This window comes from Pundamilia nyererei, unplaced genomic scaffold, assembly GCF_000239375.1.
Source record: "Pundamilia nyererei isolate P.nyererei 1_Seehausen unplaced genomic scaffold, PunNye1.0 scaffold00010, whole genome shotgun sequence".
Taxonomy (NCBI): Eukaryota; Metazoa; Chordata; class Actinopteri; order Cichliformes; family Cichlidae; genus Pundamilia; species Pundamilia nyererei.
Window position 1 is genome coordinate 2936520 of NW_005187411.1, and position 25221 is coordinate 2961740.

Here is a 25221-nt window from a genome sequence, read left to right on the forward strand (position 1 = left end):
GTGTGTGTGTGTGTGTGTGTGTGTGTGTGTGTGTGTGTGTGTGTGGGTGAGTGAATGGTATGTGGTCCCACCTGCACGTCAATGACGCTTCTCCCACATGAATGTTAATCATCTTTTTAATTGGCTTCCTTGACATGGTGACCCCTGCTAGAGACTGCAAGGCTGCATCACTGTGCTCCTGCTTCAGTGCAATTGTGCTGTTTTCTTGGTTTGGCTGTGTGTATGCATGTGTGTGTCTGCGTGTGTGTGAAGTGGTAGAGAATGTGGCCTGGAGGCACTGAGACCTCTGACTTCTAACCATCCTCTTGTCTTCCACTTTCATCATCATCCATCTTCAGCGCTCACACTCTTTACTCATTTATCCAACCTTTTCTGTGCCCTTGCTAATACATTTGAGACAAGTACCACACAGACTCGTATTGAAACCTTGTAACCAGGAGAGCAGTGAAGAGCAAACACTAAAATAGTGATGTATAAAGCAGCTCTGATTAATGGTCTAGATGTGATAAGTGGGTAATTGAAATGGAACACTTGAACTGTTACCACAGGAAACAGATGTGGATTTTCTGACACTTATGCCAATAATGATTACTAGTGCATGTCATTTAATGGGCTACTTTTTAAGAAGTGACCGTGATCGGCCATGTCAGGTTGAAGCGCTCTTTAATCAAGCGTGCAGACTGACATTTATACATCCCCTCCTCAAAGACTTTCCTTTTAACTTTTTGGATTGGCTGTATAAATCACAAACTTATCCCCAACACCCATTCTTCAGTAATACTTTACACACCAAATCAACAATGAAACACAGCCATCCTCCGTTTGGTGTTAACTTACTACATTTGAAAGCGGGCTCAGACAAGACCTTCGCTAACATTTCAGTACAGCGAGGAAAGCTGGGTATAAAATGAATGACCACACATCTGGAATCTCTGAGCCATTTGTTTTACCCAAACCTTCCTTCTGTGCCTTTCTAAGAGAGAAGAGAAGGAAATATTTCTGTGTTTATTACTTCTGAAATGTGCAGAAAGGGAAGCCATCAATCACCATGAAAGGCCAGCATTGTTGGCATATAAATCTGTTTGCATACATTTTAATTTCTTTTCTTCTTCTTCTCGTTTTTTTCCTGAGAAAAAGGTTTCCACTTCTCACCTGTAATTGTGCTGGTCTTGCTGCGCGTACGCTTGATTTTGTAACACTGCTATTTATTGTGTGTTCACAGTTGCACAGTTACATCAATTCCATGATTTATAGCGAAAGACATTTCTTTCATTGTCGTTCTCATATTTTACTCCATAAAGTATGAGAACAGAAGTTCTCTTCTGTAGAAGTGATTGAAAGGACAAAGGCTATTCAATACTTTCTTCTATTCCTTTATCTGTTACTTGTTTGGACCCAGTTTTGATCATCTAGTTACACACATTCCTCCATTTTCTATCGCTCTACTATATGTGGTAATCGGTGAGCTTCTGTGTTGTGTGCCAGGTCCCTCCTCTCAGCTCAAATGCTGACCGGAGGGACTCGGTCTGGTCTTTCCCCTTAGGGATCCTCCCCTGCCATCTCTCCCCTCCACATCTCCATCTGCCCATCCCTCGTCATCTCCAGCTCTACCACTCTCCTGGGCAGCAGACAGGTGGTTCTGACCCTAAAGAAACTGTAATCCCGTAGGGAGCAACCTGTCTAATCTTGGCTACCTTCCCCGGCCTTGTCCTTTTCTTCTTTAATTTACTGGCCGTAAAGCTCAAAGGCAGGCAGGCAGACTTCTTCAACCAATTTGAGTTGAACTAAAATTGGCCATTTCCCCCCCTATATGTAGATTAAAATACAGGGAAAAACAGGGAACACTTCAAATAAGATGTGATGAAAATATAGAATAGTCTAACATCACATCATATAGCCAGGCAGCTCACTTATATTGCGTTTTGGTGATCTCGTCTTACATAACAAAGCACATCGACAAGTACAGATAAGGTTGAGAACACGTTAGAGTAACCTTACATAGTCTTGGACTAGTTAATGGTTACATAAATCTGCTGAACAGCTCTGTTCTCATGCTGTGCTCCAACTTTATCCTCACCGGTGTACTGAGACTCACCGCTGATAGAAAAGACGAGGGCCTGGAAGGCTTCGGCTTCAAAGCCTAGTTTCATGTTGGACACGAATATTCAGTAGAACTTTGGTTGTACACATAGATATTATTTTTATTATTTTTTTCATTAGAATATTATTTGATTGTTGAACTTTAACTTTATCTCAAGATTTAGCAATTTGGCCTACTCCTCGCTTCTCCACCCACATAAGCTTTTCTTATACATTCACTTTTAATGGCACCTTACGGATAGTTTATGCTATGAATTTAGTGTTGAAAAATACTATAGTTAGTCTGTCAGCGTATTGACCACAAACAGAACATTTTTGCAAAGAGTGAAGTAGCCTGGAATTAAACTGGGACCATATTTTTAAACAGTCTTAGTCTAGTTTGACTGTCAGCTGTCCCCACATCCGGAAAGAAGTTATCAAACGGTTTTGATAAAATTCCTTGCATGTGTGCACCTACCTAGATGTGCACCTGTAGTAAGCTGCTTGCACGCACTTAGTGACATATGAACAAGGAATAATGGTTTTGTTGCTTTGTATTCCACTTTCCCCACTGTTCCTTCATCGTCAGTCTGCTCACAGAGCCAACCACAGGAAATGTTGAAAACCCAAAGCAAGGAGAAGATTCAGATTACAATAATATTCATGCTGAATGGTGTGTTTCATCTCCTTCCCCACCTCCTGCTTGTTTTATCCCTCTGGCGTTCACCTACTCACGGCTGGGAAGAGTTGTGGAAAGAAGAAAGAAGCGCAGTGCCATGCATGTGTGCTGCCATGCAAATTACAAATGAGAGCCAAGTAAATTGGATGTAAAATGAGGATAACTATATTCTTAGACCATCAAATTTCACAGTGGGTAATTGGTCAGTAATTAATTGTCGATATAAACTAGCTGAACAACCGAAGAGGTCTCATTTGTGCTGGCTTGTCCTTTGTTGTTGAACCAAACTCTCCACAGCTTCTCTCTCACGCGCTCTCTTGACTTCTTCATTTCTCCTTGAAACCTCATCCTGTTGCTAATCCATCTAGTTCATTTTTTCTGTCTAAGGAGAATTAGGCCTGTTTCTTCTCCTGTCTCATTCATTTAGATTTCAGTCACCCATGATCCCCTGTGAGGGCGCATTCTGTGTACACAGGCACCACTTATGAAATTGCCTGGCCCACTTGTACTGTCCTTTTAATTTCAGTTCACACACATACACGTGCTCTTCGGTCCCCATCCAGGTCCCTCACATCATTGTAAAATAACCTCCTTCCTAATCCACCTGGTTGTGCTCGGCTCCTCCGGGGGGAGTTTCAAGTGTCCTAATACACTGCGCAGAAAGCAAAGGCGGGTAACAAGGCAGGCTGAGCAGCCCGGGCACTTTTAATCTGCCCTGGTCCTCCAGTGGTGAGGAAAGGGACCCTGCAGGCCCCTGGCCAATCTCTCTGCCGCTCTTTGAAGGTCCCTTTAATCCTTTTACAGAGAGGCAAGGAAATGCAGAAGTGTGCACATGGCTGCGAGTCAATTTCAGGGGAGTTGCAGTTAGAACTCTGTCTCCGACAGCTCAGTGCTGATCAAGACTTGTGCACATTGTCTTTCTGCCACTTTGTCTTTTTGTCTCTTGCACACGCCACTTTATACTGTCCACCCACAGTATGTTCTGAACTTCCTCAGGGCCCATACCAGGGCCAAGCTGCAACATCTGTGAAGAGGAAGCACACACACAAACACGCACACACTCGGAGCTTTCATCTCTGCCTCTCCAGCGACAGTGTGTCCCAGTGTTTAGGCAGGAAAATAGGATTGTGTAGAGCTCAGCGCTTTGAAAGCCCAAAGGCTGCCCATCAAATTCAGCTCCTACAGGCTTTGATGCCTCGCTTTGCCAGCCATCGTTCAAGTCATTTCAAACTCCATTCTCTCAGTCCCACCAGCCAGCTCTGGACTGATGGCTTTCTTGCCTCCTCCATGGTCTCTTGAGAATAAATGCTTTCCCTCAGATTTTTGTTTTTTTTAAATCTCACTTGGGTTGGTTTGATTTGTTTATCGCAGGGCCCTTCTTTTGTCTTTCTCTTCCACGCTGCTTTTGTTTGTTAGGGGTGATGTTAACTTGTTGCCGATTGCTGACTGGTCGTCCCGTGGTAGAAGTTGAGTTCCGTTGCCTGTTTGGTATTTTTCTTCCAAACAGCTATGTTGAATGTGGTTTTGCATGAGCAGAGGATGCAGTCAACATCTGCAATACTGGCATACTAAATAAAACTAAATATACTTTTCAACAGTGCATTGTAGGAAGTGCTAGGATGCCTCATAGCTCTGTGCTACTTAGTGAATGAAATCATCAGAATCATGGTAAACCCTTTGCTTTCTTGTTGATGTTGGTAATTAAGAGTTATAGCACAATGAGTGAACTGAAACTTGTTCCTTTATTGAGAGTCACAGTTCTAGCTTTCCCAGGTTGCACTGAGCCAGATAACCCAAGGACACCCAAGGAAGTTGTCTTAAAATATAATTGCTGGCCTGCACATGTGCACATTCATCCAAATAGTTCCAGGGTTGAATCCACATCTTGCAGCAGGTACTTGGATCCCTGTTTCGGGAGAAAGCTCCAGTGATCAGCTCTGAGTCAGGATCTCTGAATCTGATGCAAATCCCCTAGCAGTATTTAAAGCTCCCAAATCATCCCTGGCCAAATCCCTTCAAGATATTCCCTGCTCGATTGGATGGCATTAAGGGATCGCAGCGACAGAACAATACACCGTCTGGCAGTATGCTGGAATGAGGGATAAAGATAGGGACAGGAACAGAGTGCAGAGCAGAAGGGGGGAAAAATGAAATGGAAATGGATGAATAAGGTAGAGCTTGTGAGTGAAAATTGGGAATGTGGGAGCAGGCAAGGGGAATTTTATTGTCAGGCAAGCAAAACGAAGATGAGAGTGTTCAGGAGAATCCGACAGCTGTTAGTTAGGTTGTACAGCACGGTGGGACTGCATGATCCTTTATTCTCTTAGCTTGTAACGTCATTGGTTTGTCAAAGCTAGAGCAGGCCAACAAGCTTTAATTATATCTGAATCATTCTGTTAAATCTGTGTACATTTTTTTCTCTAGGTTATTCATATGAAATTTAATCTGCTTTTAATGCTGATATGTTACATGAAATACCAGCCCAGTTTCTAAGGATAAACATGATCACTCAGAATTTCTGCGTGGCTATTTCCCTATTACTGGAAAAGCTTTTCATGGAAAGAAAAAAAGATATATATTTTTTAAGTTCTAGTTAGTTCAGTAAAAAAAAGTATTTCTGTTTCCCTTCTTATTTTCTTGTCCTTTCTCCTGTCCGTGGCAGAGTCTGTGTATGGGTCTGTCAGTTGATATTGATGGGGCTATCGGCAAGCACCAAGGCTGCCCACTTCGCTATTCTCCAGTACAATAAAAGGCTGTAATAAGCCCCATAGATCCAGTAACCATTTCCAGTTCCATGGCTCAGGCTGTTTCTACCACCCATACCTACACCACATGCTATGAACAACCCCAGAGAAGCTGTAGGAATAAAGTATGCAATTAAATTAATACCCTTTTGCAACATATGTCTTACATACTGAGCTACAACCGATGCTTCTCTAGACGGAGCAGAGTTGGCACTTCTGAGCCTGAGCTTTTGGCACTTGAGCTTTGTTATGAAGTAGAAAGAGAAGTATTAACAGAAGAGTTAGCGCCTCACTATATGTGCCACTTTCAACCGTACCTCGATAAGCTGTCTGATTGACAGCGATGGGGCGGAGCAGCCGTGATGCGTTTGTAATAATCTGACTGGAGTTAGGTTCACTTCTATGCTAATGAGCAAGTGTGTTGGTGGTTTAGCATGACTAATGGCGCACATCGCTAACAGAGCTGTCTGGTTGTGAGGACGGGAGCAAAGAAGTGCAGCAGAAATAAAGAGGCTTTACGGGAATGTTGTGAAGGCATGAGGCTGCGAGAAAGCAAAGTTACAGGAGATTGCATTGTTAGTCTTTGGGGAAAGGGAAAATACAGTTGAGGCCTGATTCTCTTGGCAGATATGTTCACAAAAGCCGAGGAGCAAGGCAGAGGCAAGAAAATTGCCTTTGAAAGTGCAACAGTGAATTTGAAAAAGGGCAAACAGCACTTACTCTACTAGACCCTTTAAAGGGCCTTTTTAAATGAAAGAGAATAGATAAAAATGTGATGCCCATTTATAAGACTTTTTTTTTTTTTTTTTTGTCCCCTGTAGTTGATTGATACATGGTCTTGTTGCTGAAAAGTGATAAAGGTCTAATATGTTTTTGCTCTGTGCGTGCATGTTTGTGTCTTTCCCTGGTGGAAAGACACACTTGTATATATGAGTGGCATGTTGGATTTTTTTTTTTTTTTCATTTCCAGAGCATCTCTTTGATTTACAGTCTTGTCCATGAAAACACTGGAATTAGGTTTGCTGCACAAGTGTTTTCATTTCTTCCCCCCCGTCCAGGTTCCAAGTTTGCTTTAACTATCTTGCATTGATTAAACTTCTTGTCACTATTTAGTGTGGAGATGTTTTGAAGCTTGCTACAAGTACTCATTCCATCCTCTTCTCTGACACCCTCCACTTCTGGAGAGTGTGGAATTGTTGATAAGTCGTCTTGGCAGCATAGCAAGAGTAATCATTTCCCTCCAGATGTTAGAGTTTGGGAAGGAACCAAAAGGGAGTGAAAAGAGGGAGGGGTTACGGGGGGAGAAACCAGCTGCCGCCACTGCCAGTTCCACCCATATACATGAAGTCACCTACTCCTCCCTTCCCGAGACTCTCAATATCATCTCCTTCACTCCCCTCTGCTGAAAAACTTACCCTCCCTTCTCATTCTCAGTTCTACACATACTGCCTTCCTATACCCCAGGAGGCAGCTAGGGCAGGCAGTGTTTACCGCTGAGGTAATTGGAGTAGTTTGGAGACAGCCTGACCCTAGCCCTGCTAAGGCCTAAGGTGTGTGTGTGTGTGTGTGTGTGTGTGTGTGTGTGTGTGTGTGTGTGTGTGTGTGTGCTCTCGTATACTCACATGTGTGCGTACGGCTGTTTGTGATGACTGGCAGAGAGGCCAGGGAAGGAAAGCAGGCCTTAGCCAGTGTCATCCCACTAGGGAGCAGACAAATTGGCTTTCACTACTCTGCCTGTCTTTTCTCGTTTCATATTCTTCAGCTATTCCTTTCTTCTTCCTACCTATCTTTCTATCTCTCCACCAACTCAAGGACAATCTTTCACGCTTTCTCTTGTACTTGCTCCGCAGCGCTTTTTCTCCTCCTGTTACCCTTTTGTTCCACTTCTCTTTCTGTATCTCTCACTGCTCATCATTTCATCTCTCTGAGCTGAGCTGCATAGACTGCGACTCTTGCCAGATATGAGCAAAAACTCCCCCTCAGTTGCAGTCATAGACACGAGGAAACTCATCCAACCTAATCCAGGCGCCTGTTGCATTTTTCTGTGGGTGAGAGGGGAAAGGAAAGGGCCTTCAATCGGGGTGTCAGGGCGAGAGTGAGTGTACACAATCATTCATGGGATGCACATGCAGTAAATGCCATTAAACACTATTGTCTAATAAAAACTAGCATTAGCTACAGTTTGTTTTCATATAAAAGGCTGACACGAGCTGTGATCAGAAGAGGCACGGGAGAGTGAAGCGTGACAGTAATTTAGCATGCATCTAGTGACCTCATCGCCGGGTTGTCAGGTAGGCATTGGGACATAGCTCACCTGCTTTAGCTCATCACACTGCCTGCTCCTCCTCCGCCACCTTCCCTCATCCCTCCGTCTTGCTTGTCCCTGATAGCTTTTACCGCTCTGCTGATTTCACAAATAGGCCTCATTGATTGAATCTGATTCTTGTGGATAGAGCAGCTTTATTGAGTGGCTTTTTCACTGATGGACAGGAGCGTGTGTGTGTCTGTGTGTGTGTGTGTGTGTGCGTGTGTTTGTTACACACATTCATGTGTGCATGTAAGAGATGATAAGAGAAAACTTCCTTTCCCCATCCCTCTCATTCTGTAATCCAGGAGCTATTCATCTCTAGGGAATTCCAGCAGCCAGATCATTACAGACACACACAAAGAAGCTCTCACACACACTTAGTGCAGCATCAGAATGAAGATTTTATTATTTATTGTGCATGCCGACTGAGGAGTCTGTTAATTGTGACGACACCTTGAGCAAGACAACATTTAAGTGTTAACTGCTCTCTCAGGTACCGTTCATCATTTATCTAATCTGTGCTTCTGCGGGGGGAAGCAACATGATTTCTGCAGTACCGTCTTTTGTTTCCTGCCCGTGTAAATGGCTGTCTTTAGCCATTTTGAGCCTGTCATTTTTCAGTTGTTGTTTTGCTCAAACTGTAGCACAAATACAACCAGCACTTCCCAAAACCTTCTACAGAGAAAAGTGGTGGCAATGCTGCAAGAGGGATTTTGTGTTTTGATGCAGAAAATGAGCTTGTTTCAGATGTAAAACAGAAATGATCTGTCTTGCGTTTGGGGGGTTTAGTGAGCAAACTGTTAGATGCTGGAGCTATATCGGCAGCCCTCCACTGAGGATGTACACATTTCACACACAGCAATGCACACCTCATCCTTGCAGCAGCAGCAGCAGCATCTGTGCTTTTCCCCTCTCGCTGCCCTCTATTTTGTCTCTCTCCTCTCAACAGGCAGTGTGCCACCTATGCAGAGTTGGATGGATGGTGGCACCCCCTTCCCCTTGCACCCATTTAACCCCCACAGCCCTGCAGATCCATCATTGCTCAACACACACAACACATGTAACACCCACATCCCTGAATGCATATGTCCTGATCTGCAGCTTCCTACTAAGTAACCCCTAATCGTTTTGTCATATACTTTAGAGTCTCACCCCTGAAATGTGCTAATTATTATGTCTTTTTCTTTTTTAAGTCTTAGTCTGTTGCAACCAAACTGATGCTGTGTTCTTTGCACTAAGCTTGCTGGGATGCTATGTGCTCATTAAGGGCTTGATCTTAATATAAGAGACAGTTCATTTAAATTACAGTTAGAGGTTTTTCTGCTTGTGTGTAAAATAAAACTTGAATGCAAGTGTGGTTTTAGCAGAATTGGTATTCTTTATCCAGCTCTCCACGTAGGGACACGGGCAAGATTGTGTGATTTATTATTGTCAGAATAAACATATTGAGCTTTGAAAGTATTACACATGCAGCCCCTCGTCATGATTTTCCTCTGCAGTAGTTATGTGATTCATTTTGTATCTTTTTCTCTTTACTTTTCATCCCTCAATTTGACTGCCCTGATTATACTCTGTTACGGATACAGACCCGGCAGCCGAGTAGTCATTCTTCTAATATTTTATTTCAAGTCTTCTTGAAGTCCTCCACCCGGGGCGCTTGCGTAGTTGGTGCATTACAATGTAAATTCTCTCCACGGTTCCGGAAAACAGGCAGGTATGTAGACATTTGCACGAACCCTCATGCTCTGGGTCTGATGATGAAATTTACATCACTTGTACCCGAGCATACTTGTGGACGTGGGAAGCTTACGTTTGCTTAAGCCAGCTCCAGAGAAAGGATTATGGACTTTTAGGGAGACCCAGACACGCACGTAGAGGGAAGCAGGAGAATAAATGGTTGTTTTGACTTATGAGAGTCATTAGCAAATAACGGCAGGCTTGTCCCACTTTCTGGACTGCGCAAGGTTGTAGACACTATGATTATATTGACTTTGTAACGTAAGTAACTAAAGGTGATCCCAGAAATGGAAGAAACAGAGATGATATTGGATTTAATGTTTATTGGCAGGGCTTGTTCATTCACGTGTTCGGTTGTTTACATAGAGATTGCAGCATCTAATTAGTACTGATTTTGTCTCTCTATTGAAGAGGGTTTATTGGTCCATGTTAGCGACTGACCTGGGCCGTGTTCAGTTAGTGTTGAAGCTGCATGTCAAGCGGCCCTTTGCTCACCTCCAAAGCTAATGGCGAGGGAGTAAAATAGTGCTTGGCTGCTATTTTAACACCTTGTCTTGACTTGTCTGTCATACAGCACCGTTCAAGCCTGTAGCTTGATTTTTTTTATTTATTTTAACCAATTTCTGAATGTGCCAGTTAGCATAAGTTGTCATTTGATTAGATGTAAAATATTTGATTCAGAGGTGAATATTAGAACGCCATTTTGAATGAAATTAATGATCATTTAGATGTTAATTATTGGTAATGTAAAGCTGTTTGGTTAATCAATCAATTTCTAATTACCTGGAAAATAAAAACATGTCTGTTGAATCACTAGTTATTGTTTGATCAGCCTTTGCAGCTTGGAATAATTCTGTGTCGTTTTCATGCTTTAAGACCTCCCTATTAAAAGAAAAGAGAGACAGATCACAGTGGAGGTAGCGAAGGAAAAGAAATTTCCTTGCTTCATTAATTGGCAGCTCTGTGGTACACTAAACATGCCGTGTGCACACGGACACACACACGCAGACACACTGTTGAATGCTGTGACTGCTCTGAAGCCACAGCTTTATATTTAGTCAAGGGAGACCAGCCTCTGTCACTTTTTCTCTTGCTTAACCTCGCTCTTTCTCTTCCTCTCTCGGTGGCTGTGTTGAAGAGGAGTCTCAGGGGAGGGCTTAACTCTGAGCCCTCGTTCTTTTTCCGTTTCTTTCTCTCTCTCCTTCCACGTCTTTTCTTCCCTTATCGTCCTGTGAATGGAGCTGCAGGCTGTTGTTGAACTGTGAATTAGTCCAGGAGACACACTCTGCACCTAGACAAAATAGAGAAACGGAGGAGGTTCAGTATCTGCCTTTCTGCTTTCATTCCTGCCACCCTGACAGGTTTGCCTTACTCTGTGCACACATGAGGCGTTTAAATGCTGGTGCAGAGTGTATGTGCCTACGAGATGAACTAGTGAGGGAACAAGTGTCACAATTTTACCTTGAACCAGCAAAAGGTATAAAATCAATAACTGACTTGAGGTTAACCTGAGGTCAGCAAGGCTTCACGTGCACCCTCGGTTTTGTGAATAAGCCACGTAAGACTGTGCCTATATTATGACGTACAACCTGGAAAATCACAGGGAGGGGTTTGTGTTGTCATGGTTATTGGATGTTCGGTAGCTTAAGGGGAAATTAAGTTTGGGTGGGGTGGGGCGAGGTGCAGAAAAGAAACTGGGAGGAATGGATGGGTGAGTGGGAGGAGGAAGGAGGGGTGCTATCTTAATTGCTTTCCGTGAATAATTTCAGTCCCCTAATTTGGCGATAATGACAGTGGCTGCTGCTTTTGTATTTATTTATCCAAACATTAATTGACAGGACTGACATTAGCCAGTGCGGTTATTGCGCATTTGATTGCGCACAAGGGAGCAAAGAAAATTACAGTAATTATCATTCTGATATGGATTATGAATATGCATTCCCACACTTAATGTCTCTGTCAGCATTTTAGTAACAACAAGGCACTCTGCCACGACAACAGCACTTTAGCTTATCTCATATCTGCTTCCCTAAACCCAGTCCAACCAGTGCTTCTGGAGAGCAGATGACACGTCGTGTCCAAATGATTTAACGGCAACAGCCAGACATGCGGTTAGGTGAAATGGTCTTCATGTGGATTGTTTTAGTTGTCCGATAGTTGTCGGCTCATGTTAATTAATGTAAGGTGTGTTAATGTGAGTATTAAAATGTTTTGTTTTTTAACAGGCGGAGGGAGAGGACAATTTGAAGAAGATGCAGCTGATGGAGCTAGCTATTCTCAATGGGACATACAGAGATAACAACATCAAAACACGTAAGTGAGCTGCAGTGAAAAGCAACCGCATCCCCAATTTCCATAATCCATCAGTTTTCTTCCATACATAATAAAAACCTTTAATATTTTAATGATATTTTTCCAATATTTCCCATTAACTCATACCTTTGGTTTTCATTAAATAATTGTGCAGTCAGCTCCACTGTGTGGATACATCATATTATCTCTGACTATGAGCAGACCTCTTTTTCAAAACTGTTTTCCAACCATAAGTAGGAATACCTCTCTTCCATTTTTCTCCATATTTCTTGTCCTCTCTGCCAGCCTTTCATCCACCCATCCTTTCCCCTGCAATCCACATGCATTCACCCTGTTTTACTCGCTCCTGGCAGACTTTAAATATTAAGCACATTGCTGTATTTCACCTGCTCAGTTCTGCATGTCAGTTGCTGATTCACGTGTGTTTTGTAATCACCAAATTATGTTTGAAAATGTAAATCATATACAGCCCCAATGTTTGACTTAATGGCAAGTTAATCTGAACTTGTGCATGTGATTATTTTCTTAATAATTAATCAAAATTTAATTAAAAATGTCTCTAAAAATTGGTTATTCTGTACACATTTTTTTTTTTAGATGAAAGTTTAAGCGATTAATTTCTTTGTTGAATTTTTCTCGTTTAACATCTGCCTAAATGGGAGCCATGATGAAGTAGCCCACCACCCAACTGCAGTTACAAAAGCACTTTATTTAATAGGCTTCCCTTTGGGGAAGCTTGTGTGGCACAGCTTATAGAACATGCTAATGCTTAGCCTCTATAAGAATTATATTTGTATGTCCATTTGTCATCCAACACAAACTGAGTGTTGACTTTGCAGAGGATGGGCATTTCTTTAAGTTTAAATGCTCCCACTCTGACCTTCACATCAAGTTCAAAATTCTCCTCATTTTGCTTATTTATTTATTTATGCCATAAAAACTGCCTCCTCCTCTATATGAAGTCAACAGCTCTGTTTCTGTTGGCATGCGTGTCGTTTAACTCACCCATATCATTTCCAGTAGGTGAATGTGTAGCTGCTGTGGTGATCGGTCTGCTTCAGATGCACTGGGATGATGGCGTTATTTCAGTATTTTTGTGCTTCTTGTGTTTTGGTGTGTGGGGTGATTTTATTTTTTTAAATTTTGTTTGGCAATGTTGGCAAAAGATTGTCGCTTTTGTGGTTCACCACCATGATCATTGCATGGACTAATTTTCCCTTTTGCTCCTCTCCCCTTTCTCTCTATCTCTCTCTGCCACTTCCTGTTCACCCTTCCTTTCCCCCTTTCGTATTTTCACACTTCACTTTTCATCTGTGATATTGTTCAACCACACTACACTTTATCTCTTGTCCTCTTTCTTTCTGTTCCTGTCCTTCACTCTCTTGCTTATGGCAGCCACCCTTGCGTTCTCTCTTGCAGCGGCGGCAGCAGCCGCTCAGGGCCCTCGCCTCATAGCGACCTCCACAGGTCAGGTGTTGCCTCCCCAGGCACTGCGGCCTCAGACGCCAGCCGGGGCCCCCATCATGAACCTCATCCGGCCCACTCAGATGGCTGCCATGCTGCCCAATGGCACCCCCACCCTGGTGCCTCCCACACCGGATGGCGGGCTTATCTACACCACCCCCTACGAGTACCCTTATGCCTTGGCACCCACCTCCCTGCTGGAGTACCCCATCGAGCATAGTGGGGTTCTAGGTAAGAGAGCCTGGGGAAGCATGGGTGCCGCAGGTACAGCGACCAGCTTTAGCCAGCCTGGACAAGAGGCCAGCTTGTTTTACCCCGGAGCTGGGGTGCTGGACGCGGCTTCCATGAGCCACAGTCAGGACTTGTTGAAAGGTAAATATGTCGTGTCCACCTGAGGATCAAAACAGACAAACTCACAGGGTGGATGTACTGATGAAGCTCTTGGTGATGGGATGACCAGCTATGTTGCTCATGGACACTTTGTTAAATGGCAATGGGGGGCAATAATTACCTTGTATGAGGGCCAGGCTAATGGGAAGTTCTCTATAGACTAAAGATATTCACTGTTTAGTTACGTTCTTGCCAAACAGTTGCGCTCTCAGGTTTATATTGCCTCTTGTCTGCAAGGTTTATTATAGGTGGACTTGCACTTGCCTCAGCGTGAAACGAGGCACACTGACAGTAACACACTCGCATACACGCAGGTCTGCTCCCTAACCCTTTCATGCACTGGCCTAGAGGTTTATTCAGTCTGGCGGCAGATCCCCTTGGATTTCTGCAGCTTTTGAAATTATTTCTCTGCGCTGTTGTCTGCAGGCAGGCCTCAATGCCTGCAGATAGTCCCTCTCTCACTCCCACTGGGGATGTTCATTAAATTCCCCCACTCACTCCCTTTTTTCCTTTCTCCATTGTCTTAGCTCTAGCCCCGTTGAACCGGAGCGCTGTGCTAACACCTGACGCTCCACTTACTTTTTGTGTCAGAAAAAAAGTCCAATATGGAGGGGGGTCTAATATATGTTGTGTTTATCCCCGACGGTGCTTTAAGCTCAGCTCATCTGCTACCAAAGAAGAAAGAACTAGGTTTAGGCCTGGTACCGTCCCCATATGTTATATTAAGGCTCTAGTTAACACAAAAGAAAAGCCGTTTCCCGCGTTAGGCAGGAGAAACCTTTGTTAGCCGCTTTCCAGATTTAATTTGACACTGCACTTCACTAATGTTCACAGATTCATTTGGCAGCAGCAGACACAAGTGTGGTTTTAGCTGACCTGTGTATTTGAGGTGCCTCTGGGAGTCATGTGTAGAACAGACAGGGGCAGCTGACTGGCTTTTCTCTCTTTAACTTGCAGGGTTACACCAGCTTAGTGCATTTTATTTACTCACACTATCGATTGGTGCTTTCAGCAACACAGGGCCCTGTGGAACACGCTCCCTCTCATACTCGCGCGCACACACACATACTCACAGACTTGGCTCAGTTTCCTGCGCTACTGTATCTAGCCACCAACGGCTTCTCTGAGAATAAAGAAATGTCAGGCCATCTGCTACTTCAGAGTAGTGTAGTTAGCTGTGTAGTCATGGGCCAAAAAAATCTGCTCTTGATAATGCCAGAAGAAAATCTTTTTTTATAACTTATTTCGCATGTCCTCGCTTCCTCTGGGAAATGTTTTTCTATTTCATTTTTTTGTTGTTGTTTTAAATCCATGCACACATCTGAAATTTGTAATACTTGAACATAGTGTGGCACACAAACAGTTTTTGTGATGCATACGAGGCGGTGTCAACCGCTGCAGTAGAAAGAAATCAGTTGTGACAAATATAGGAAGGAAATGACAGCCTGTGCCGCTAGTGAGCAGATTGACCTGGAGAGAAATGTTGAAAAGGGAAAGAGAAAATGAAGGAGAGAGGGAGAGGCAGGTGGTGTCTGGCACTATTCAATTACCATCAGAGCTGTATTGGATTTCCCCACCTTTCAAAATGAAGAGACAAATTTCTCTCTGTTCCCCTTTTGGATCCCACAGGAAGAATCACATTATTTTTCTAGACAGCCCTGGAGCCTGTACCCTTTACCTACCACCCCACCCACCCACATATATAACTCTGAGCACTGTGGAATTTTAGTACTTAAGTTATGCATTTTTAAATACCAAGTAAATCTCCAAAAAGTTGTATAATTTTTTTTCTACTGCATTTTTTCTACATGTAAAAGGAAAAAAAGAAGACGTGCTTGTGTGTATATGTACTATAATCTGTATTATGTTATTCTGTGTATTGTTGTGTAATCCGAGCATTATAATGGTTAAAATGTGAATGTTATCACTGTACAAATGACTGTTTTTGCCCTCCTCAAAGTGAACGGTTTCTAACCCTGTGGACCTGTTACAATCTAGGTGCAATGGCTACTAAAGTGAGACGGCATGACACGCGGGTCCATCCTTACCAAAGGATTGTGACCGCTGACAGAGGTCAGTTTAGTCTCTTAGCTACACTTTGATGTTGACTTATGCATTTCAGTGATTATTGTATTATGCCTCGATGCCTTAGTTGGGAATTTCTACATTGTCTGTATTGCATTTTGTTTTGTTTTCCTGTCCCCCTGCCACCTTTCCTACCCTGTATCGCCACACGCCAGCTAAATGGTTGATTGTGGTATGCACATTTTGTTTACATTTAGTACTTAACATATGCAGTATGTGCAGACTGTGTATATGTCAAAGCTCAGGCAAAAGTGATGTTGAAAGGTTTGGGTTTTTGCAGCTGTGAAGCCAGGACAGGTAGTACTTTGCAGGCAGTGTTGAAAGTGTATAATGACATTCCTCTGATGTGAGATTAGAGCCTAAAATGGGGCAGGCTTGTTCCCATACATGATTTATCTCCTCGACTCATAGGCAGCAGAGAAAAAGGAGACTCATTTCTATACTGTATCGTAAAGACATAGCAGGCATAAGGCAAGTGGCCGTGCTGCTACCAGGCCCCATTTCACCTTGAAATTTACATTTATTTTTGATTTTTTGATTTTTCTCTGGAAGATAGGCACGCACAGACATAAGCTGAGGTAGCTTGCATTCTCTCCAGTGTATTGCAAATATATTGAAATAAAGCTAAAGTACATTTTTAATATTTCAGTTGTACATGAGGTACTGTCATTTTATATTTGAGCATTTTATATCAAATGTATTTATGGTTTTGTGTATATTTATATTCTATAAAAATATACTGCTAAATAAAGAGAACGAATCGGAAAACAGCGATTCATCTATTCATTGCACATATAACACTAGTCTTAGTTATGCTTCACATAACTCTAGTTATTAAGTCTCCTTAAAACTAATCACACTGTTTGGAGCTTGCATTCCAACTCGAACGACACTAAAACACTAGATTTTTGTTACTTTGTTTGTCTGTTCGACCTCTCTTTGCTTCTATTTTTGGTTTTGGGGGCAATGTGCGCTTTATTTAAACCACCAAGCTACCTGATTCAGGGTGGGGCTTAGTAGTTTGGATCATGCCGTTGCGGCGCCATGATCGCAGTGAGATTAGCTGGGTTCACCTCATGTTGGCAGGGGACTAAGAGCAGGGGGCGACGTAAGAGATTGCATTCATTTTATTGTTAAAATGATGTCATTCCAGTCTCTTCTTGCTGACACTAATATCCTTTCTATCTTTTTTTTTTCTGTTTGTTTTGTTTTTGTTTCTAACCACCTAGCCGCCACCGGCAACTAACACATGACCTTCTGACCTCTGAACTCTTCACCCAATGACGAGCCGCCCCAAGCCTGCCTGCTGATCAGTTAACTGGTAATTGCCTTTTGCTAGCCTCTCGGACGCAAGTGTGTGAGAGAGAGAGAGAGAGAGGCGCCTGCCCGTACAGTTACCCTAACACATTCTGACAATAAAAAAAAAGAAAGAAAAAAAGTAGAAACCAACGCAGAATCTTCACAGAAACACAACGAAAACCCAACAAAGTTGTGTGATATTCATAAATATTTTTTTCCCTTTGTTCATTGAGTTCGATTCCCATTCTTTCTCTTTCTTTTTCTTCATGAATCACACACTGGGTGGACGTGTTTGTGGTATGACTCATAAATCTGCACTGAATTACATAGCAATAAAGACCCCCACCCCACACACCCCACCCCCCTTCCTCTAATTACTCTGATGTGGTGACCTCACTTGTATGAATCAAAGTTGAGTATTTATTTGACGCAAACCATTTGGTTTCAGAGTAATGGCCCTCAGATTGACAGCCCCTCCTCCCCTCCCTCAAAATATAGATATAAGAGCGTCTACCTGCTCCCACCCTGTCCCAAAACCCACCCACGGGGAGAGAAAAAGAAACAGAAGGAAAGAGAACATACACTCACATTAACTTGTTTAATTTCTGTCATTTTCACGTGTAGTTCAGTTGTTGAGCTCCAAGATGTACTTTTGAGCTGACACATTCTGGGTGTGCCCCTCTAAACAGCTTTCTGTCTTTGTTTTTATTTCATTTTTTAAAAAGCATGGCTGAAATGATTGCTAAAGGAGCTTTTTATGATTTATGTGTTTTGTTTTTCTCCTGTCTGTTTTTAATGCTTTTTTTTTTAGTCATTTTCTCCACTTGATTTTGTCCTTTTTTTTTTTTTTTCCCCCTGTTGTTCATATTTGACTAATTAGCTTTTGCTTAAACCTGACCAGCCAAAACCAAGGCGAGGTGGTTAGCTCTAAAGCAGTACGCCAACTGATGTTCAAAGCAGGCTGCAGAAGCTTAAGAAATGATGAAGGGCAAGATGGGAAGGTCACTACTTGGGCTGATGGTTCTTTGTGTGTTTTTGTGTGTGTTTTTAATTAATACTACAATGAAAGTAGGGTGTGTTGAGGCTTCGGGGGGAGGGAGAGGGAAATTGCCCCCCCATCCACACTACATCCACTATACAGTGCCTGATGTATTTTGACAAAAAAAATCTCAATGAGTTAGCTGAGCTGTGATCACAAAGACAAAAAAAAGTATTAAGTGTGCATATTTAGCCAAAGGGTTTGCCAGTGAATTATATATCTGCAGTTATGCATCTGTCTCACAGAGGGCTCTCTTTGTGATTTTTAAGAGTTTAAAAGGGTGTGAATTTTTAGTGCCTGCCTTCAGCTGTAACAGCCAGCCAGCCAGTCAGTTTAGATGATTTCTCACCCATTACTGCTCTGTTTTCTTTTAAGGTGAAGAGATGCTAATCAACACTAAATCAACATGTTACACAGTGACAGCAAAGGGGGGAGGGGGGCACTTTGAAGTTCTGTACATAAATGCTTTTGCCATGTTACCTGGATTCTATATTAAGTTGTTTCATCAGCCACGTTGCCAAACAGATGTTTTATTTTGCCATTTTTTCCATCTCCACGTTTGACTAATTCTTTTTAAATGTATTTTAAGTTTTAACCCCAGTTTGAAGACTTTACATGAGTTGAATCGTGCAGTTGGCATAATCTGAGCCTACTTGCATTTTTGTGTTTTGTTTTGTTTTTTTTACTGATGAAATTTCTTTTTTCTTTTTTCTTTTTTTAAACTCGAGGTAAAGGATCCAAAAGCGCATCCACAATGTGTCACACCTCCCTGTGATCATAGTCTAGCTTCTGAGCCCACAATCTTTTGTTTAACTCTCTCAAGAAAAAAATAGGATGTGAAAGCCATGCCTGCCTGTTCAAATTGCTTTATACATACGTCTTATATATATAAATATATATATAAATATATAAAAATGTAGATATGTCATTGCATATTCAAATACAGAAGAGAACAAAAAAAAAAAGATAATTTTACAGGGTGCTGGAGATGAGAAAAAATAAGATCTATTTTTGGCAATTTTAGCTTTTGATACTTTACTTGCAGTTACAAAATCAGAAAAAAATAAAGAAAAAAAGTTTAAAACCATATAGGGGAAATGGGGGGGGACCAAGTGGGGAAGGGGAGGGGGAGAAGTGCCGTTGACCTTGAATATGATTGGAAAAGGAAGACCAAAACAGTCACGACCCTTCGGAAAGTTAGCGAGCATCAGAGTGAGACGGACGCCTAGAGAGCTTAAAAAGATCAAATCAAAGTGCCTTATCGACAGTGGTTTCTGTTTTCTAGTATTCCAGTTGTGTTCAATAATATCCAGCACCCACCAAGATGGCGCAGAGAGGAATGGCTGGTGTTACACGCTCTGAAAGGTCGAGCAGGGTAGCCGCCACCGTATCGTGGCGTTACCGAAGTTATTCTATGCAAAAAGAATAGCAGTCGTTTTGACCAGCTACAAACATGTGCCATGGTTTTGTCTTCCTGAAATGATTTTTTTTCTCTTTTCCTTTTACCTGATGGCCCTTTACTCTGCTGTATGAGCAGATTGTGTTCTCTGTTTTTTTAATTATTATTATTGTTATTTCGATTCTAACGATCAAATGAGATATTGTCTTGATTTTTGGTGACTTTGACTAACTTCCTAGAACAAATTGAACTGCCAGTCGTGACCCAGTAGTCTGCCGGAACATGTTTTTTTTTGTTTTTTTTTTCCTTTTTTATAGTTTGTTTGTTTGTTTTTATTATGAGCTAAGAAAAATACATGATGTTCAAGGGAGTGGATGGAAGAGCGAACAGCAGGTGGGGAGGGTCGTCCCCACTACGCCTGTTTGTTTTTGTTTCAACAGCTGCAAACTGAAAGCATCCAGTCCACGTCTCTCAGCGTCAGCTTGACAACAAACTATCAATACAATCATGAGGTTTAAATTGGACAGCTGAAATGTTGGAATAATGAAACAAGCGAGGCCCGCTTCACCGCCAAACAGTTCTCAGCTGTTGAAATAACTGACAGTTTATTGCTGGAAGGTGAAATAATATTAAAATCGAGGAATTCTTAAATCCAATATAACACTTGGCGGTGTTGGTTTTTTTGTTGGTTTTTTTCCCCCCTCTATTCATAGCTCTTTCATCACGCTGTTACAGTGAAAGGTCAATGAAATATTCTTTTTCAGTGTTATTATTTTTATTAAATTGAAATGCAATATTAAAGTGGAGCAAGAGATGGTTATTCGGCATTTGACAGTATTAAGAAAATTCCCTCTGCAATGTTACAACTTGCTGTGTCATTGTGAAAGGCTGGATAAGACCATCAGGGGAAAGGTTGACTCTTATGCCTACCGTATTCTCTCTGGCCTGCCTACTACATGTATGATAATGTAATTAACAGCCATTGTTACAGGTTTATAATGTATTTTTCTAATCTCATTTTATATGTATATTAATCATGTTTCTGAGTGCTTTTTTTTCTTCTTCTTCTTCTTTTTTTTAAAATGAAACCCACTGCAACCCCCCTCGCCCTTAAACAACCCTCTCTCCTCCTTCTCCCCCGCCCCCTCCCCTCATCTCTTTTACATCTCGAAAACTGTCTCTTGTGGGGAGTGTTGCCTTTTTCCCTGTTACGTTTTGTTTTGTTTTCTTGCTGATTCCCAGCTTGTTTAACTCATTAGCTACTTTATTAGTTTATTTTTTTTCCTTGTCACGAGTATTTTTACATGCTTGCATTTAGTTTTCATGGTGTATGCTGTTATTTTTTTCTTATTAACCTCTTGGCATTTATTTTAATAAAACATTCTTAGTAAGAATTTTACTAACTTGCTGATATTTTGTCTTGTGTTTATAACCAGTTTCATGAATGTATTACCTCTGGTCTGGTTCACGGACTAACACGATTAAAACCAGTTGTCCTGCCACCACTTCCACTGACTGACAACGCACATTACATGAACGCGTGTGCTCTACATAAAACCACACTACACACACGCACAGATCTAACTGGAAACTGCACGAGTTGATAAATGTCCCTCACTGCCGCTCACGCGCTCTCACCTCTGTGCTGACAACAAAAAAAGAAACCAACAAAAAAAAGTCTCTTCATACTTGCACCCAACACTGCTGCTATGTCTTGTCGTCTCTCTCCGAAGCAACTTTTTGCTAGTTGTCCTGTCCGCCTGTGTCACTGACCCTCCGCCGCCCCCTCCGTGAGACGGCAGGAAGTGTCGCCCTGTCTGAAACAACAAGCCCCACGTTGCTCGAGGTCACGGGTTAACCTCTGGGTCGGCTGTTCTCTCTCCAACGAGGCGCGCACTGATTAAAAAAACAAATACATCTCCACACGCAAAGTCAAAACGTCCTAATCCCCAGAAGATAAAACTCCCATTTCCTCCCTACACACACACAGACACACACACACTAACCATTAGTTAGTGCAGGACTAATCGCAAGCTGTGCAAAAATACTCATATTAGTCATCTCAAAGGGATTAATTTTACTGTGAATGTGAAGAGCAGAACATCTCATCACTGCACATTATAGATGTAGTGAGTTATTTACAACAGACACTCGGGCGGGGGGGCAAATTTATAGATGGCAGTCGTGTGAACGTCTAAAGCTGTATTTTATTTTATTTTTTCCCCACTTTCCCTCTATTGCATCCCTGGCTTATTATGCCTGGATTGGAGCATTACTGTTATCACCAGCTGTTGCCTGTTTGGTGAACACTTCTCCCCATTCAGCTTATTGATATAACGGCTAATACTAGGCCATTTGGGAGCATCTATAACGCTTAGACACACACCAGTACACCACGCCAATATGAAGTGCTCTGGGATCAAAACAACCGTACTATTTCTTCCAGTGTAAGAATGCTGATATGGCTTTCAGCTTGTTAGTATTTATCACCTTTTTTCTGTCCAGGGTGGATTTTCCTCGTCTGAAACACTGCCAGTGTGTGTGTGGTTTCTTTTTTGTTTCGTGTTTTTTCATCCTCCTGCTGACATTAAACTCGTCCTGGGGTTCATTGAGCTTTCTTCTCCTTTTTCTTTATTCAGCTCTCTTCTTCCTCCACTCTTTACTCGAGGTATTGACACTGACACACAAGCAAAAGATTAACTTCATTAATCCCGATTATTACTTTAACCCGCTGAGTTGTTGCCTCCAGATCATTATTTTGGGGGGTTTTTTCCCTCCTTTTTTAATATCTGCAACAACCAAAACAACTTGGCCTCAACTTGTTGTAATTCTCTTCTTGTCTCAGCGAGCAGAGAGCAAGAATTAAAGTGTCTAACATCAGAACTAACATTTCTCGACTTGTAAAATTAACATTAACATGTTTTTATTTTACTTTAACCTTTAACACCTGCTTATACACCAGCAAATAAAGGCAGAGGTTACATTACGGGCAAGCCAAAAAATTGTGATTTTATTTTTTTCGCTGTGCATTTTTGATTGTTAGACATAAGCTTTTTATTTATTAATCTAGGATTGGCCTTTAATGTGGGTTGTTTTTGGTTTTTTTCGATGGGCTTGTCTGTGTCGTAATGAGCAATTTGAGCTAAACATCCGTCCACTAGCTGTCACAAGCCTTGCCTTTTTATATGTCGGAGAGGTTTTCAGTGGCTCCCGTCAACAAACGAGCTGATGAAAAAGACAGTGAGCCGGTGGGAGTTCTTGTCTGAAGCACAGTAAACTACAAACGCTGCCTAAAATACCGCGGCTGTGTTTAAAAAGTGCCTTGTCTTTCTTCGATTGGAAAATTATATATTTTTGTACTTTATCATTCAAGTGCCAATTTTCTGCCTCCCTTTATCTCACCAAAAGCTGTTGTTTTTATTCTTGGCTTGTTGAGCACACAAAACTAAATACCCAAGCACAATGCACATTTTTTTCTTTTGTTTTTTTTTTCTTTAAACTGGGAAATTTGACCAAAAAAAAGAGGGGGGAATTTGGTCACAGATGTTTCCCACCATTAAACTTTGGCTTGATGGGTCCTGTTTTCGATTTGATCCACTGAGAACTTTCTAATCGGACCACAGTATGCAGTGAACTGCTGCTGGTTGCATACTGCTGCCATCTCTGGCAGAGTTCTCACTGTCTTTTCCAAATCTGTCACAGGACATTCAGTGGATTTATCTACTAACTACCTTCTCACCTGTCAATCTCTTTTTCTTCTTCACCTCTGTTTAACAAACATTCCTCCAATGAGTTAAATGGCAGGTTTAACCAATCAGTACTGGTCTCAGCGATGTAGCACTCAGGTGGTTGAAAGAAAAATGCTACCAAAATACAGAAATAAATTCGCCCCACTGGATTTTTCTTCCTTTTAAAAAAAAAAAATGATATATATATATATATGCATTTAATAGTATAAAACAATTTTTTTCCTAAAATAAAATACTAGTATGATATATTGTAAGTTTCTCATCCATTTAGTGATGCAATATCTGTGAGATTTCCTTTTTTGTGGAGTTGTAAGTTTTTATGTGAAGTAGTCTTTATTTTGTTTTGTGTTATCTTGTTTTTTATTATACAGGGTTAGACTGAGAATTTTTCAATAGGGTGTAAAACATGTAATGCCAGTTTTTGTTGCTCACACCAAAAAAAGAGGAAAAAAAAAAATAAATATGAGGAGAACAAATGTCATGTGTGCAATAAAGAACAATATTTACAAGCTTCCCTCTGACTGCTCTACCTGGACTCGTCCTTTTCACACTTTTTATCGGTAACATCATTTCTTTGGATTTGCTGTGACTTTGGGGAGTTGAAAAGGTAGGTAGGTGTGCTATACTTACAGGAAGTTAAAAAAAAAAAGTGAGGGTTCAGATCCTGGAAAAATAACTCACCTAAGCCTTTAAAGTGAGATCAAGCCCTCTGCTGGATTTGAGTGTGATGTTGGTAAAATGTAAAATGCTGACCTTCAAAGAGGGTCACACAGTTAAAGCTTTCTCTCTGGAGACGGCATCCACACTGACTTTTAAAATCTGTGCTGACTACTGCTGCACCAAATCCTCGCGCTTCACTCCTGTCTGGTCCAGTCAATCGTTCTCGACCGCCAGTAATCACGCGTGACAGGTGACACCAAGTATACTGGCGTCAGGTTAAAAAGTTGACACTTCTACAGCAAACTGAGCAGTGATACTATTTAGAGGCGGATCTGTTTTAATAAAGGCTGACGATGCGGAGTGATGTGTCATCTTGTCATTGCTGCACACGGCGAACTCATCACGAGGTCGACCGCTCGCCAAAAGGCTGCGTGTCGCACTGAATGAGCAGCATGCAGTGTTTACATACTCGCTTCCTATAAATAGCTGTGTTTCACTCATTAAATGTCACGCGTGCGTCTGCCAATGCTTTCAAGACGGCAAGGGGTTAGATTATCTTACCGGTGTGTTTAAAATTTAATACGTCACGCCTCTGCTGCCATACACGAATTGATCTTTGAGTTTTATGTTTTCCATTTTAAACATAATGTTTTACTTGGAGTCCTGGAGGCCACTTAACCTTCTTAACAGCTATAAAAGGAAAGGGGAGGAGGTTGTAATCAGTAGGGTATTTTCTGACCTGTTGGAGTTTTTACTGTTTTAATTGTGCAAGACGTTTATCTGGTTTTCACTCAGTAGCACTTTAATCCAAGGAAGATGGTTAATATTTCTGTCTGCAGTCATTTATATTTGATGGGATGGCTCTGTGGTGGGGAGAGCAGCAACAAGGACCTCCTGCACAAAAAGCACCAGGCGTCAACACTGACCGCAGGTATCTCATTAAATCAGATACAGCATGAGGAGTTGCCACATGTATGCAGAACTGCAGGCACTGAAATGCCACATGCTAAATGAGATTTAGCCAGTCTGCAGCTGAGCCCAACTCTGTGAACAATATGCCTGTTTTAGTGCTCATGCACAGGCCACTTTACTAGGTACACCTAACCAGCCAATCACATGGGATTCAAGTGTCCACATGATGAAGAACTGTGATTTAAGTGAGTTTACGTGGCAGTTGGTGCCTGACACACACAATCATTTCTAGGGTTTACAGAGAAAAATAAAATGTGAGCCACAAACACATCTTGAACATCTCTGAACGCGCAACAGCCTTAAA

At 41.9% G+C, this 25221-nt stretch overlaps 1 protein-coding gene across 4 annotated transcripts in view; it reads left to right on the forward strand.

Moving 5' to 3' along the window:
- The window catches only part of qkia (QKI, KH domain containing, RNA binding a), a 78993-nt gene extending 61092 nt beyond the window's left edge, over positions 1 to 17901 (forward strand). Inside the window, exons 5-8 of one of the 4 annotated variants that reach the window (XM_005723823.2) lie at positions 11773 to 11860; positions 13256 to 13696; positions 15713 to 15787; positions 17029 to 17901. In XM_005723823.2, coding sequence (XP_005723880.1) covers positions 11773 to 11860; positions 13256 to 13696; positions 15713 to 15787; positions 17029 to 17045 — 621 coding nt within the window. In that variant the 3' untranslated portion in view covers positions 17046 to 17901. Of the gene's footprint in view, positions 1 to 11772; positions 11861 to 13255; positions 13697 to 15712; positions 16568 to 17028 lie in introns of those variants that run through there. The other 3 variants (XM_013908427.1, XM_013908429.1, XM_013908428.1) reach the window with 3 other exon arrangements.
- Positions 17902 to 25221: the final 7320 nt, after the last annotated feature.